Raw genomic sequence first — 14883 nt, 5'->3', positions numbered from 1 at the left:
CAATATAGATATATATATATATATATATATTTTTTTTTCCAGCAAAGATTATCAAAATTTTAACTCTGCATCATTTTTTTCTCGTAAAGGAGACTACATCATTTTTAATATTATGGTATCGTGGAAGGTGTTAAAAATGTAGAATTTATGTCTAAAAATGTAAAATTTATATTAAGTGGCATCAAATAAATATGAAATTTTCTCTACAAAAATAAATATGAAAATTTAAATATCTTCTTAAAAGTATCACCAAAAACATTTTTGATTTTTTTTAGCAACCTCTTAAAAATACATATGAATTATGCTATGCTTTTTTAGAATTTTTTTTTTGATTGATCCGTAATTATATAAGTTTATCATTTATATTGTTATTGTAAAATTTTTTAAATTTAATATTATATATTTAAATACATATTCACTCTGTGCCATCATTGGACCAATTCTACGGAAACTTTTCTGCTGGTACGTCACGTGATCTAAGCTGTCGCATCGGAACTCGCAATTAATTGTGAAATATACCAAATTGTCGTGAGCCAAAGCTGCCACAAAAGTTGCAAAGATTAATTTATAATATTTTAATTACTTTTCTTGAAAATAGTTCTTACCGGTAAATTTTTTTCCAAAGAAGTAAAAGTTATTTCATTAAATGTCAAAAAATAAAAAAGTTATTTCATTAAACTAAAAAGAATAACGGTGTGAATTAGAAGGAAGTTTTTTAAAAATAATTTATTGTTTATAAAGTTGGCAATATTTCATTTACTTCTTTTGTTTAATCTTTTCTTTTTTATTATTAAATCATTCTCAAACTATAGTCAATTTTAAGGGGGGAAAAAAAACAAAAAGCAATAGTATATAAAAAACTAATACAAAAATATTATCTGGTTGGTTCAATTTTTGTTTTTTGTTTCTTTCAAAAATTCAGAGTTCTTTATTCTTGTTTTCTCTGTTTAAAATTGTTTTAGGAAGAATTTTAAATTTTTAGTTAAAATTTGAAAATGAGTTGAAGGACAGAAAAAAAAAATTATCATAGTTAACAAACATTTTCTTAAAAAAAAAAAACAAATCAAATTTGTGAAAAGGAAAATGACCGTCATTAAATGATTTGTTCTTGATTTTTCTTTTTATATATGTTACAAATATCCTACCCTTTGTCAACAAACTGTGCGAGAAGACCACGATTGTGCAGTACATGAATTTTTATGCCGTCTAATATTATAAATATAATATGAATATTCAAACTTATTAATCCATTATTTAATTCTTACCATCTAATAAAAGATTAACTCAAATTTAAAAATAAATAAAATATTAATAAAATAAATAATGATTAATAAAAATTAAAAGCGATATAAGCATACAATAAATATATAAAACAAAATAATATAAGAAGTACAATCACATAAAGTAGGATGGTATAGGATTGGGTATATTCTCGTATTTATAGAGGAAGTCTTATCGAAGTGGTTTGAATGGACCGACTCAAGTGGTTGGATTTGGTCAACTCAAATATGGTCTAGTTGGATTGAGGGTTTGATCCGAACTATTTAACCCATGTCACTTTTATAATTTCAATCCATAGAAATTTGATAAAATAAATTTTTTCGGCCACTTGTAAATAAAAGAAATGTGAGAAATACAAATAATACAGACTAAGGATAATCAAGCAATAAAAAAAATACCAATACAATATTAATATTAGTTTTAGAATTTGAAAAGAGATTATCTTATATATAGCATTTATGTTTATAGTTTAGAAGCACATCTTCCACCTTAGTTTCTCGATGAATAATTAACTTTTCAATCCAAGAATCGAAAATGTCTAAAAATTGAAGTAAAATATCTCAATTTTAGGAATTAAATTATATAATTATTTTATTTACCTCACATTTATTTAAATTTTTTTTACGTGATTAAAAAAATTAAAGAAACTTGCTGAAAAAAAGGAAATAAAATAAAATAAAGAAAAGAAAAGAAAAGAAAGAGTGAAAGCCAAAGGGTTTCCAAATCTCAATCCCCGCCACTGGCAGCTAAGCGACGATGGGACGTCCGTCGTGAAAGCAACCGCGTCCACTGGAACGAAACGTTCGTATCTAAATATAGTCGTCTCCAAATTCCATTTCCATTTCCATATTTGGTCCTCTTCCAATCCAGACCATATCGAAATCTGCGACGAGCTTCCTATAAAGTAACCATTTTCCCTCCTTGATCCACAACGAATCTGAACGTGAGGAGCCCCCAGGAGAGGCAGAGACCGCGAAGGCATCTTCTGGGAGCGACCGGGAGGCAGAGGAAGGGACAATGTCGGGAGGGGAAGAGAGAGCGGAGGGAGTCATGGCCACCGATTTCTTCTGGTCATACACCGACGAGCCCCACGCTTCCAGGAGACGCCAAATTCTCTCTCAGTACCCTCAGATCCGGGAGCTTTTCGGCCCTGACCCGTGGGCTTTCTTCAAGGTTCCATTTCAGTTTCCTCTCTGGTGTGTTCGTACTTTTGAGAATGTGGGAAATCTGTGATCGTCTTCTTGTCTGGATGTTCTGATTTCGTTTATTGCTGCTCACACCACATGTCAATGTCAATGTCTGATTCTGATCTGTATTTTTCCTTCTTTCTGCTTGATTCTGTGCTTTGGGTCTGCCACATTGCTGCGTTTTCGTTACTGTTATTGTTATTTTCCCGACCTGATTACTCCCGCAAGTTGTATTGATCGAAAACCTACATTTGAGATTTGGAACGCTTGTCATTGAAGGATCTGTCCACTTCCCGGCGTTTAAAATCTTGTCATTCTCATTGCCAAGGTTCTTGATTCCCACAATCGATCTTTGCCCTTTTTACCATCTACCTTATTTTAATCCTTGTTTGTTTCTTTTTTCCTTATTTGTATCATGAGCATTTGTCTGAAGTTTCCTGCTTTTGTAACTAGCTATAGAATAAAAACATCTTCAATTCTTGCTGTTAGGCAAGCTTTGATTCAGGATCGTTTCGGTCTAAAATTGTTTGTAGTTACTCGCTTCTTTCTTTAGAATTGGAAAATTTTATGCCTTTTTCTGTCGGACTTCTTTTCTAGATAGTTTAAAATGCCTATAAACCCGCTTCCTCTACTGTCGAGATTATCTTGAGAAAATCCCTCACTTTGCTTAGCTCAAATATTTGATTTTAGCTGTTAGTTTGGTTCCTTTTATAGTTTTCTGTTTTTAAAAATTATGGTTGCTTTGGTATGTTTTTCATTTTTCTAAAACCATATTTGATCTCTTAGCCAAAATTTTAAAATGTAAACTTCTTTCTTGTTTTCTAAAATTTGGTTTAGATTTTGAAAACTTTCTAAAAATAGATGACAAAACAAATGTATTACTACGTGGGAGTAGTGCTTAAAAACTTAATTTTCAAGAACAGAAACTAAAATCAAAATAGTTCCAAATGGGGTTGTTTGATGAGGATAGCCTATTGATGAAAGTTAGGCTTTTGCATATTTCAAAGGAAACCATTCACGAAATCAGAAAAATGATCCTTGATGTTAAATATTTAGACTAGTGCTTGCTTCAATTTCTAAAAGTCTAGAATTCTTTGGTTTCAAAGGAAAAAAAAAAAAAAAAAACCTTTGCTGCTGTTGGGAAGGGATAATCGATCTTAGAAGTTCAGATTGTTATTATTCAACTAAATGCATCTGCAATTTGATTCTTCAGATACATAAAGTAGAGCCATCTGCATTTCTATCCACAATTGACCTATAGTCTTAAAGTTGTGATTATTTGTTGAAGTTTGGAAAATCAATCCTTAACTTATGATTGTAATATGAACTGGGCCAGTTTTTTTTCTCATTCTTGAAAATTTGCAGATTACTGTGGTTGTTCTGCTACAGTTATGGACTGCTACGACCCTTCACAGCGCAGACTGGTTAAAGATATTGGCAATAGCCTACTTCTTTGGCTCTTTTCTCAACCACAACCTGTTTTTAGCCATTCACGAGCTCAGTCACAACCTTGCCTTCTCGACTCCCGTACACAATCGGTGGCTCGGGATTTTTGCTAATCTCCCTATCGGAGTGCCCATGTCCGTCACATTCCAAAAGTATCACCTGGAACACCATCGATTCCAAGGAGTGGATGGCATGGATATGGACGTCCCGAGCGAGAATGAAGCTCGTATGGTGACTAATGTTGTCACAAAAGCTATATGGGTCATCTTCCAACTCTTCTTCTATGCTCTCCGGCCATTGTTTCTCAAACCAAAGCCCCCAGGCTACTGGGAGTTCATCAACTTCATCATTCAGATAGCTCTTGATTTCGCCATGGTTTACTTTTGGAGCTGGAAATCTTTTGCTTATCTGATCCTCTCCACCTTCGTCGGAGGCGGGATGCATCCGATGGCTGGTCACTTCATTTCCGAACACTACGTCTTCAATCCCAAACAGGAGACATACTCTTACTACGGTCCGCTTAATCTTCTGACATGGAGCGTGGGCTACCACAATGAACACCATGATTTCCCCAGAATTCCAGGAAGCAAGCTTTACAAGGTGAAGGAGATTGCACCTGAATTCTACAATGAATTAGACTCATATAAATCATGGAGCCAGGTGATATATATGTACATTATGGACAGAACAGTTGGCCCATTCAGTCGGATGAAGAGAATGGCAAAGAAATCTGAGTAGTTCATCATCCCTTTCTCTCCCTTTAGATTTTTTTGTTCGATTCTTTTTCCATCCTTTTCTGATGGATCGATCACTCTCTCTTGAGGTGGTTTTGCCATTGTTTTCTTCACGTTCTTGAAGAGTTTATTTATTTTATTTTATTTAGATTGTATTGTAGCAATGTTCATTGTACTGTAATCGATTCTCAGCCCAGGACCTTTCAAGGGACCGTTTGTAAAAGGTTTTGTTTCTTATTTGGTTAATTTACATTATTTTCTTTTTGACTGAGGGTTAATTTGCAATTCACCTACCTGTTTTCATCGTACAGTGTCTAAACTTTAAATTATGTTTATCTCTCGCTCATTTCGTTAATTCTGATAGATGGAATAATTAATGAACGTTTTATGATATATTCTCACATAATGAATTATAAAACACTTTTGTACCTGAAATTTATGGAATTTTAGAAAAGAAATAACGCGGGAGCTTGATTTTCGTTGAAATTAGAGAGTTGTGACGGATTTATTCAAAACCAAAGATTTTGTCTTACTCTTAGTTAACTTAATTTTATGACAGTTTTTTTTTTACCTTGATTTTCATTAAAATATGTGATATATATCTTCAAAGTAATAATTTTTCAAACTTGTTTCATTAAATTAAAACAAAGATTTATTTTCGACTTAATCAGGGAATTAGATCTTTCAAAAGAAAAAAAAAAATAAAAAATAAAAAAAATCAGGGAACTAGAGATACTATACCATGATCGTGGATATTATCGTCCGTCTTTATCCTGTGAATTGCGAATGGTTCAGTCGCCGCCGACGAGGTGAATCCCTCTTGACGGTGAGATTATTCAAATTCCTCAGTACTGGATGAACACCGAGTCCATTCGCATTACTGAGTACGAGAGAGGGAGAGAATTATGTTGAATTTGCTGCAGTGGAAGCTATTACCTCTACTGACTTTGCTCGCTTCCATTTTCGTAGTTTTCTACTTACAGTATCCATCCAAGGTAAGCTTTTCAGTACTTTTTATCCCTATTTTTTCTGTATTCTTCTTTTGTATCTCATTCGTTAATCTTCCACTGTGTGCACTCTTTGCGAAGACAGGAAGACCGTAGACGGAAATCAACGAACTCGGTTTTGCAAAATATGAAGATTGGTTTCAGTGTGATTATTTTTCTTTTTCATTCTTAACAATATTGAACTTGAAATGAACTTTGTTATATCTTCCTACTTTGGCATTGGAAATTAATTCCAGTTATCGAGTTTTTGAAATTTATGAAAATTTGAGAGTATATTAAGTGGTTATGTGGGTTCGAACCTAGCAACTTAGCTTTGCAAGTATATTGGTAATTTTACTTTGGTATTAAAATTACAAAATCATAATTAAAACATAGCAACGTTATTTTTTTAAGTCGTTTTATATACGTGTTCGGCGAGATGAATATAATAATGTTAAATCTTATATATGGAGAATATATATGTAGCGAGCAATCTTAGCCTAAGCTGCTTCTGGGTTTAGGGGTGATATTTCATGTTTAGGATTCCTTTTGCACTAAATCAGTGCAAGGGAAGTTGCCAAAACAGTGAGGATTGTTATCCCGCAGGGTGGCCTCTACTCTAACAAAAATTGTGGAGGAAGATGGTTTTTAATTTCTGCGTAAGATTTGTATTTGCATAGCTGTGCAGAAAGGCAAATGAGATGTAAGCATGGCAAATACATAAATTATATGAAAGTTGTTAACTTCTTCCTGCTGCAACCATAGATCGCAGTTTATACTGTTTCAGTTATGATTAAATTGTCATTCATGTGAAAGAATTTTTCATTTTGGTTTCGACCCTCTCAGAATGACTGCAGCCTGCTTCCTTACCAACACTATTGGATAACAAGCAAGCGCATTGTTACGCCACAAGGAGTCATTTCTGGTGCTGGTTAGTACACTAGTTAATGCTTTATCCATTTATTTCACTTTAGGCTATGTTTCATTAGTTGGCTTTGGTTTACTCACCTTGCCTATCTTGTTTTCCCTCTATGCTACGTTTTAAATTTATAATTCCTTCTCTGATAAATCAGCTCATTAGTAACTAATCAGAAAGTGTTTCTTTGTCAGTCATGGGTTTTCATCTTGCTTTCTTGATCATCTTATGAATTTTTTTATGAAATGCTTAATTGGGCAGTTGAGATAAATGAGGGGAAGATCGTATCCATTGTTAGGGAAGAAGAAAGGCATGGGAAGATTACGGGATCACATGTAGTTGATTTTTCAGATGCCGTTGTAATGCCTGGCTTGGTTGACATGTAAGACATGAAAATCCATTTTGTCTTCCGCATCCTCTGATTATTGGATATAAATATGATTTGCAGTTTCTGATAGTAAATAAAATTGCAGGATATTGTAGAATTTAGTTACTGGTACTACAACCATTCTATTTTATTTTTCTCAGAAGAGAAATTAATTAGACAAGTTTTGTGCTGGGAGGTTAGATTCCAAATTTGTAGTTGGCAACTTATACATTCTCTATTTCTGAGAGTTCGGGTGTGTGATCGTACTATCAGTGTCAAGGATTTGTTTGGCTTTAAATTGAGAGCAATTTGAAATGTGAAGGCCGTTTGACTGGAACTGGTTCCTACAATAACGTTACGTCTATACTTTTCTTGTCCTTGAATTTGTATGGTTCATTTTAATCTTAGTTTCCAGCAGGGGGATTTTATCCAGTGGACATAATCAATGTCTTCACGGGAACCTTATTAGTAATGCTCTTGATTTCTTTCTTGGCAGCCATGTTCATCTTGATGATCCTGGACGATCTGAATGGGAAGGGTTTCCTTCTGGAACAAAAGCTGCAGCTGCTGGTATGATTTTGTTGCTTGTCATTTCTTCATTTAGAAGGCTTCATATTTTGGAAGGTGGAAGGAATGGCTGTACCACGAACAAACTTCATCATCTCAACAGAGCTTACATCTATTTTAAGTTCCAACTCCATGTTTATGGTTTCTAAACCTTCTAGACCTGTTTCGATTGAATTTAGAATATTTTAGCGCAGTAAAGTTGAGTTTTCTTTTTTATGTTTTATTATGAACTTTCCTTTAGTCCAGATGGACAACATGAGGAACTGATATTGATATGTTTGAACAGGTGGTGTAACTACGCTGGTTGACATGCCTTTAAATAATTTTCCATCCACTACGTCTGAAGAAACTCTAAAACTCAAGGTTGTTTCAGCGTTTTCTGAATATATTTCAATCATTATTGTGAATTCATTGATCAAACCATCTTCTCTCTCTCTCTTTCTCTATCAGCATAAACATATATAAAATTGCTCATTTCTGATTTCTGCTTAACTCAATGCCCTACGACTTCTTTCTACTAATCTGTATTACTCTATCAATAGATTAAGGCTGCTGAAGGAAGAATTTATGTTGACGTTGGTATACTCAAAACTTTACTTTTCTAACTCAATTGTTATAATATAAGGACTAATGTCATTCTATTAATTAAAGGCTTCTGGGGAGGTCTTGTTCCTGAGAATGCTTTCAATGCAAGTGCTTTGGAAAGTCTCCTAAGTGCAGGTGCTCTTGGCTTAAAGGTACTTCTTGATAATTGTTCTGTCTTTAATGGTGTTTACATCTCAGCCTTATGGAATGTACATGAGTGGCATCTGTTCTAGATCCTACTTAAACTATAGTTTTCATTTCTTATACATTTATGATTTTATTATGTGGTTGCAATATTCTTTATCCTTATTTTTAGTAAGATGACAATGTCAGCCTGGTGGAGAGTGATAAATATCTTGCTCCTATCTAATTGTTTCATCAGGCAAATTCCTCAGGTAGCAATAAAATGTCTTCATAGTGGGGTCTCCTTCAATAGAAGGTTACTTTTTTCAGGACACCCTTAGATCAATGTTGAACGAACTAGCTTGATGTTTGCAGTAAATCTCTATGACCTTAGCAATTTTCTCCCACCTAACATATTTTTCCATTTTTGTTTTGTAGTCGTTTATGTGTCCTTCTGGGATCGATGACTTTCCTATGACAGATATTACTCATATAAAGGTTTGTTTAAATGTTTAGTTGCAGTATTCGTATGAGCAGTTTGATAAACTGAATGAATTAAATACTTTTATTTGGCCTAACCCGGTTGGCAAGGACTTGAGATCTCTTGGTCATACTAGAAAAAGGTCTCAAGTTCGAACCTTTCGGTGAGCTTAATACCAAAAGTCTTTGATGTCTCTGAGGTCCGGGTCTTGGAGCGGGCGCCCCTGAGTATAGGGGAGCAGAGCTCCGACTCCTAGTTATCAACCAAAAAAAAAAAAAAACTTTATTGCCTGTCAAAGTAAACACTACCATACAAATATATGCTTATTAGGAGGATTGTCAGTGCTGGCAAATACAAAAGACCTTTGCTTGTACATTCAGAGATTCAGAAAAGTTCTCCAAGCTCTTCACAACTTGAAGATAGTCAAGATGACCCTCGTTCTTACTCAACATATCTTGCAACCAGACCACCTTCCTGGTAAGATATGAAAATTTCCTTACATTTTTCCAATTTTGCATTTTGACGTAGTCCAAGAATTTTTATCATGATTTTCCTTTCTTTTTTTTTCCTATTTTAGTGCTGTGCTTGTTTTAATTATTAATGTGTAATGAATTCACTATAACATACAGACATATTTGTCTTTCCCATTGTTGGTTTAATCTTCCTAGATATGTCTTCACAACCCAATAATCCCTTTTCTTTTATTACAATGAAACTTGACTTCATTTAAATTGAAATTCACAAGTGGTGATGAGATATCAATCCGATAGAGAATTTTTGGAAGTGGTTTTAACCTTCCTACAGCGGACATAATCTGTCTTTAGAAACATAGATATGTAAAGACATAATCTTCCTAGATATTTAAAGACGTAATCTTCCGAGTCATGTCTTCACAACACAATTATTGTAGTTTCTAAAAACAGATATGTCCACTTCCCAATGTAGAAGTAAGTTCAATTAAAAGAAAAAAAAAACTTTTTTTTCACGTGGTTTGTACAAACTTTATTTCTGGTCACCATTCATCTCTTGTATGATTAAATAGGGAAGAGGCAGCTGTTAGAGAGCTGTTAACAGTGACAAATAACACAAGGCCAGGTGGCCCTGCAGAAGGAGCTCACTTCACGTCGTTCACTTGTCTGACTCAGGCTCTACCTTAGAACTTATTAAGGTACTTTATACAAAACTCACACATGCATGCATGTCCCCAACTCCCAATGGGCATATAACATTCTATTAGACTATTCAGCCCATACGTTGTCACTCACTCCCTAAGGAAGTTTGGTCTGTCCACGTCAAGTTCAACGGGCTTCGATATCTTTTTGACTATGCTACTGCATTCAAGAGCTATAGTCTACTCTGCCATAACTAGCTGGAAAATGAAGAGAACGAAGAATGTTATTCTCACTTCTTTCACAGGAAGCAAAAAGGATGGTGATAGTGTATCTGTTGAGACGTGCACCCACTACCTAGCTTTTTCCGAGGAAGATATAAAAAATGGAGATACTCGCTTCAAGTGTGCTCCACCACTTCGTGATAAAGCCAACAAAGAAAAACTATGGGAAGCTCTAATGGTCAGTGTTTTGATAGATATTGCTAGTTAAATATTGCTTTTTTTTTTTAAAAGTAGTTAAATACTGCTTAATTCTTCTCTGAAGTTGCACCTGTTTCTACTTAACATTACAGGAAGACATATTGACATGTTAAGTTCCGATCATTCGCCAACACTGCCAGAACTAAAGCTACTTGATTCTGGGGACTTTTTGAAGGCTTGGGGTGGGCGTGTCATCTCTGCAGGTTAGGATTAAATATTTACTATAGATTGTCCCACAAGCATCTGTCCCTTCTTTTTCTCGTACTCTTAGGCATGGACCAATACATCTGCACAATTAAAATTATAGTAGAAGCTGATTAAGAATAAGCTTGTTGCTGATTTAGATGAAACAGTCTTTAAATTGTATTTTGATAGTTAATGTTTTCAGACATTTGTATCTATGACCTTCATAACTAATAGCCATTGAGATAGATTGGCCTCCTTTAAGAAATTTGAAATCGAAGGTAAATTCTATCTATCTTGTGGCTCCCAGTGAACGAATATCCCATAGTCATAACACTTCACCAGACGATGCATTTGTATTCTGCATGAATACATGGACAAGAGAATTAACTGCCAATCAAGTTACCAATATTAACATCAATTCTTTTTGAGAATCTGCAGTTTGATCTCTCTGCGACATGGTCACATGCAAAGAAACGTGGAGTATCAATAGAGCAATTGGCTTTGTGGTGGAGTGAGCGGCCTGCCAAGCTTGCTGGCCTTGAATTAAAGGTCAAACTTTTTTTTTCTAATATCAATTTCTTCGTTCCCACTTTTTTGGCAGGGTAGATTGAGATACGTTCATTGTCTTCCCTTCTTCACGAGCTTGTTAAATTATGAATGTACAATGGTCAATGAGTTATATCACACAGAAATAGCCTAAATAACTTGTTTAATTTTCATTAATGGTAGGAGAGTTGCATATCAATGTACAATAATAACATCATACAAGCCAAGTGTCATATTTTTACCATGTTTAATGGAGATGCTTGACTACTGGTAATCATCACTAGCTCGTTGATATATGAAAATCTAGTTCTATCTTACAGGGAGCTATTGCTGTTGGAAAGCATGCGGATATTGTTGCATTTGTACCAGAAGAGGAGTTTGACGTCAATGACAAGCTTCCTGTATACCTTAGACATCCAGTATGTCTGGTTTTCTATTTCACCACTGTTTCCTCTTCATATGTCTACTTTCACTTGTTTCTATTTTCCCTTGTCTGAATTTTTTCCAGCATTTTAACTCTACTCTACAGATTCAGTTACATAAATATAAATTTCACGTCTCCATGGGCAGGGAATCTTTTAGATAAAAAATTGCTCTATGAAACAAAACTTGTTTTCTCCTTAAAATTAAAACCAAGAAGGCCTGCATTTGTCATGAGTTTTCTGTTGCAAAAAGTTGGGTTGGCTTGTTATGCAGCTATGTTAACTTGGGCTTTTTCTCTGTCATTCTTTTAATATAGAGCATTTCAGCCTACATGGGAATGAAGCTGTCTGGAAAAGTTTTGGCCACATTTGTAAGGGGCAACTGGTATTCAAGAGAAGCACGCACCCGCCGCCTGTGGTGCTCCAATCCTCGCATGATCAAGGACTCTGATATCTATTAATCTTCATGTTATGACTTAATTAGTGCCTTTCATGCGCTTATGATGTAAAGAAAGGGTCAAATTTTCTAGAGTTGTTTGTTATAAAGCATGAAGGGTACTAATATCTGTGTTAAACCTTTTCATTTATATAAGTTGAGCTGGCTTATAAAATAATCTATAGGATAGGATGCTGGAAGTGCACTCTTTGTTGGGAGATAGGTTCCTTAATCAAATTTGATCCATATGATATAAGTTTCCTTTTCCTCTTTCTTACTTCTTTTCTAGAAGGAAATAATAACTCGTTGGAAATAAAAACCTTAACCATAGCCTGTCAATGTAGCTTAACTAGGTCAATCAAGAGAACAAATTCATCATCAATTATTTAGCAATCCGATCTAGTCACTCGTGCAGAAAATATACTTGGTAAAAAATACACAACATTAATCTCAACCTCTATCTTTTACTATTTTAGAATATCGATCAATATTTATGCTTAAATGATCATGACGATCAACTTACGAGTTAGAATTCCATAACAAAAAAGAGTCATACTTACAAATCTACGACTTATGACAATGATAAGAATATTAAGAACGAACCAAATATGCACATCATGATTCACACCACATTTCTCATAGCACCAAATGGCAATCAAGAAATTTTAGTTGCCAACGAAGAACGACATGTCGTTTTGACTCGGTGAAACACATGTCGTCGAAGTTGCTAAGCTCCGTTCTTTTTGTATGCGATTGCAACTGCAAGGATAACCGAAGCCTGCGACTGCGTAACTAACGTCAATGGAGAGGACTCGGCGATTGAACTGGATAAGATGCCCGCTCTGAAAATCCATTCCGCAGAAATTTTCACTCACCGGCGCCCTCCTCCACTTTCTTCACCTTCCGATGGAGTTCAGCTACAGCTTCGTCTCCATTAGAAGAACTCCCAGTATCTTAGCCAGAGTTTTCAGGCCCGCCTTTTCACTATCCACCTCTCATGAATCGGCGTCCGTCCGAATCGCTACTTCACAGGCCCTCCAGAACGAAACCCTCAGAGTTCTAAATGGAGTTCTATCTGTAGCAACTCTCCACGTTTACATCGACCTCCATGGGCTTTGACGTAGCTCAAAAGGCTAACATCCGAATTGGCCGGACGAGGGAGGAGAGCCAAAAGCTTCTGGATCAGACGGCTGCAGCGGAAGCTGTGGTTTCCAGACAGTTGGATTTTTCAGGAATCGAAGAAGTCTCTGGAATTTTGAATTCGGCAACTTCTGGAAAATTGCTTACAGTAGCTGAACTGTGTTCGGTGCGACGAACTCTGAAAGCTGCGAGGGAGTTGTTCGAGGAACTGGAGGGCTTTAGCTGCTGGTGGCCAGTCTTCAGATAGGTAAAGTTTCTATGGAGCTTTTGGGTGTTTGAAGGAAAACTGATGTGATGTTTATTTACATAGAAAATTATCTCGTGAAACATTTCAATTTTCCCCTTCTTTCTTTGTTCGTAAAAAATAATAAGAAACAAGAAAGAAGAGTGGAGAAAAAATTATGAACATCTCGAGCCGTGAGTAAAAGATCCTAATTCCCTGTGTTCCTGTCCGTGATAGTTTAGTTGATGAAATGAAACGTGAACAGATACTATGGAGAGATGAACACGATTTAATCTATCTAATTATATTCATTAGGTACTTGCCCTTGCTTGAAATACTTCAGAATTGCGATTTCCAGGTGGAATTGGAGAGCAAAGTTGGATTTTGCATCGACTGCAATTTCTCAATTATTCTTGATAGAGCCAGTGAAGACTTGGAGCTCATTCGCTTGGAGAGGAAGAGAAATATGGAAGAGTTAGATTCTCTGTTGAAGGCAGTATCCTCTAAGATTTATCAGGCGGGTGGAATCGACAGACCTCTGATAACGAAGCGCCGAGCTCGAATGTGTGTTGCTGTTAGAGCTTCTCACAAATATTTGCTTCCAGATGGAATTGTATTGAGCACCAGCAGTTCTGGCGCCACTTACTTTATCGAACCCGGGGATGCAGTGGATTTGAACAACATGGAAGTTAGGCTTTCAAATTCTGAGAAGGCTGAGGAAATAGCCATTTTGAGTATGCTTACAGCTGAAATATCAGAGTCAGAAAGTGATATAAAGTATTTATTGGATAGAATTATTGAACTTGATCTTGCTTTGGCCAGGGCTGCTTATGCTCGATGGATGAGTGGGGTTTGTCCATGTTTCTCACCCAAGGGGTATGAAGGCTTAAATTATGGTATAACTGACAATACATTATCCGTAGATATTGATGCTATTCAGAACCCATTGCTGCTCAACTACTCTCTAAAAAGTTCATCAGATAATGTTTTATCTCACTCTGAAATGTAGGTCAATTTGACAAGAGAGATAATGCAATGAATAGTGAAGGTTTTTCAGGAAGCTTCACTGATTTTCCAGTGCCAATAGACATTAAATTAAGCATCAAACTAGAGTGGTTTGTGATTCAGGACCTAATACAGGAGGCAAAACTGCATCCATTAAGACGTTGGGCCTAGCATCTCTTATGGCTAAGGCTGGCATGTACTTGCTGCTAAGAACCTCCCAAAACTTCCATGGTTTGATCTTGTTCTGGCTGACGTTGGAGATCACCAGGTAGAATTTCAAATCTTCCTACTGTAGTTGTATAGGTTATCAGCTTTTTAGTTATATTTAAGTCTGACATCGCTTTCTTGATTGAAGTCTCTGGAACAAAATCTCTCAACTTTTAGTGGCCATCTCGCGGATTTGTAAAATTTTAGAAGTATCCTCAAATGAATCTCTCGTCTCCTATTGATGAAATTGGTAGTGGAACTGATCCTTCAGAAGGCGTGGCTCTCTCTACCAGCATTTTGAAATATCTCAAAAATGTGTAAACTTAGCTGTTGTGACTACTCACTATGCGGATTTAACTCGCATAAAAGATAGTGATTCTTCTTTGAGAATGCAGCTATGGAATTTTCACTAGAAACTTTAAACCTACTTATAGGGTCCTTTGGGGAAGTACTG

The 14883-nt window shown here is 35.6% G+C and overlaps 1 protein-coding gene and 1 pseudogene across 2 annotated transcripts; both read left to right on the top strand.

The window, feature by feature from the left end:
* The first annotated feature begins 2000 nt into the window (after positions 1–2000).
* On the top strand, positions 2001–4919 carry LOC111010944 (sphingolipid delta(4)-desaturase DES1-like). Its single transcript, XM_022284533.2, has 2 exons — positions 2001–2454; positions 3834–4919. The coding sequence occupies exons 1-2, from the start codon at positions 2299–2301 to the stop codon at positions 4650–4652; spliced, it is 975 nt and encodes a 324-aa protein (XP_022140225.1). The 5' UTR covers positions 2001–2298; the 3' UTR covers positions 4653–4919.
* A 460-nt stretch (positions 4920–5379) lies between these two features.
* LOC148207709 (allantoinase-like) lies at positions 5380–11910 on the top strand (annotated as a pseudogene). Its single transcript, XR_015787708.1, has 15 exons — positions 5380–5643; positions 6481–6565; positions 6812–6932; positions 7414–7487; positions 7771–7847; positions 8027–8063; positions 8136–8221; positions 8631–8707; positions 9016–9150; positions 9716–9841; positions 10090–10248; positions 10357–10463; positions 10880–10999; positions 11317–11415; positions 11736–11910. The product of XR_015787708.1 is annotated as an allantoinase-like (transcript).
* The last annotated feature ends 2973 nt before the right edge of the window (positions 11911–14883 follow it).

Source organism: Momordica charantia, unplaced genomic scaffold (assembly GCF_013281855.1).
Source record: "Momordica charantia cultivar OHB3-1 unplaced genomic scaffold, Mcharantia_2.0 BLBB01000101.1, whole genome shotgun sequence".
Classification (NCBI taxonomy): domain Eukaryota; kingdom Viridiplantae; phylum Streptophyta; class Magnoliopsida; order Cucurbitales; family Cucurbitaceae; genus Momordica; species Momordica charantia.
Note: the sequence above shows the minus strand (reverse complement) of the source record. Positions and strands in the feature narration are given on the sequence as shown.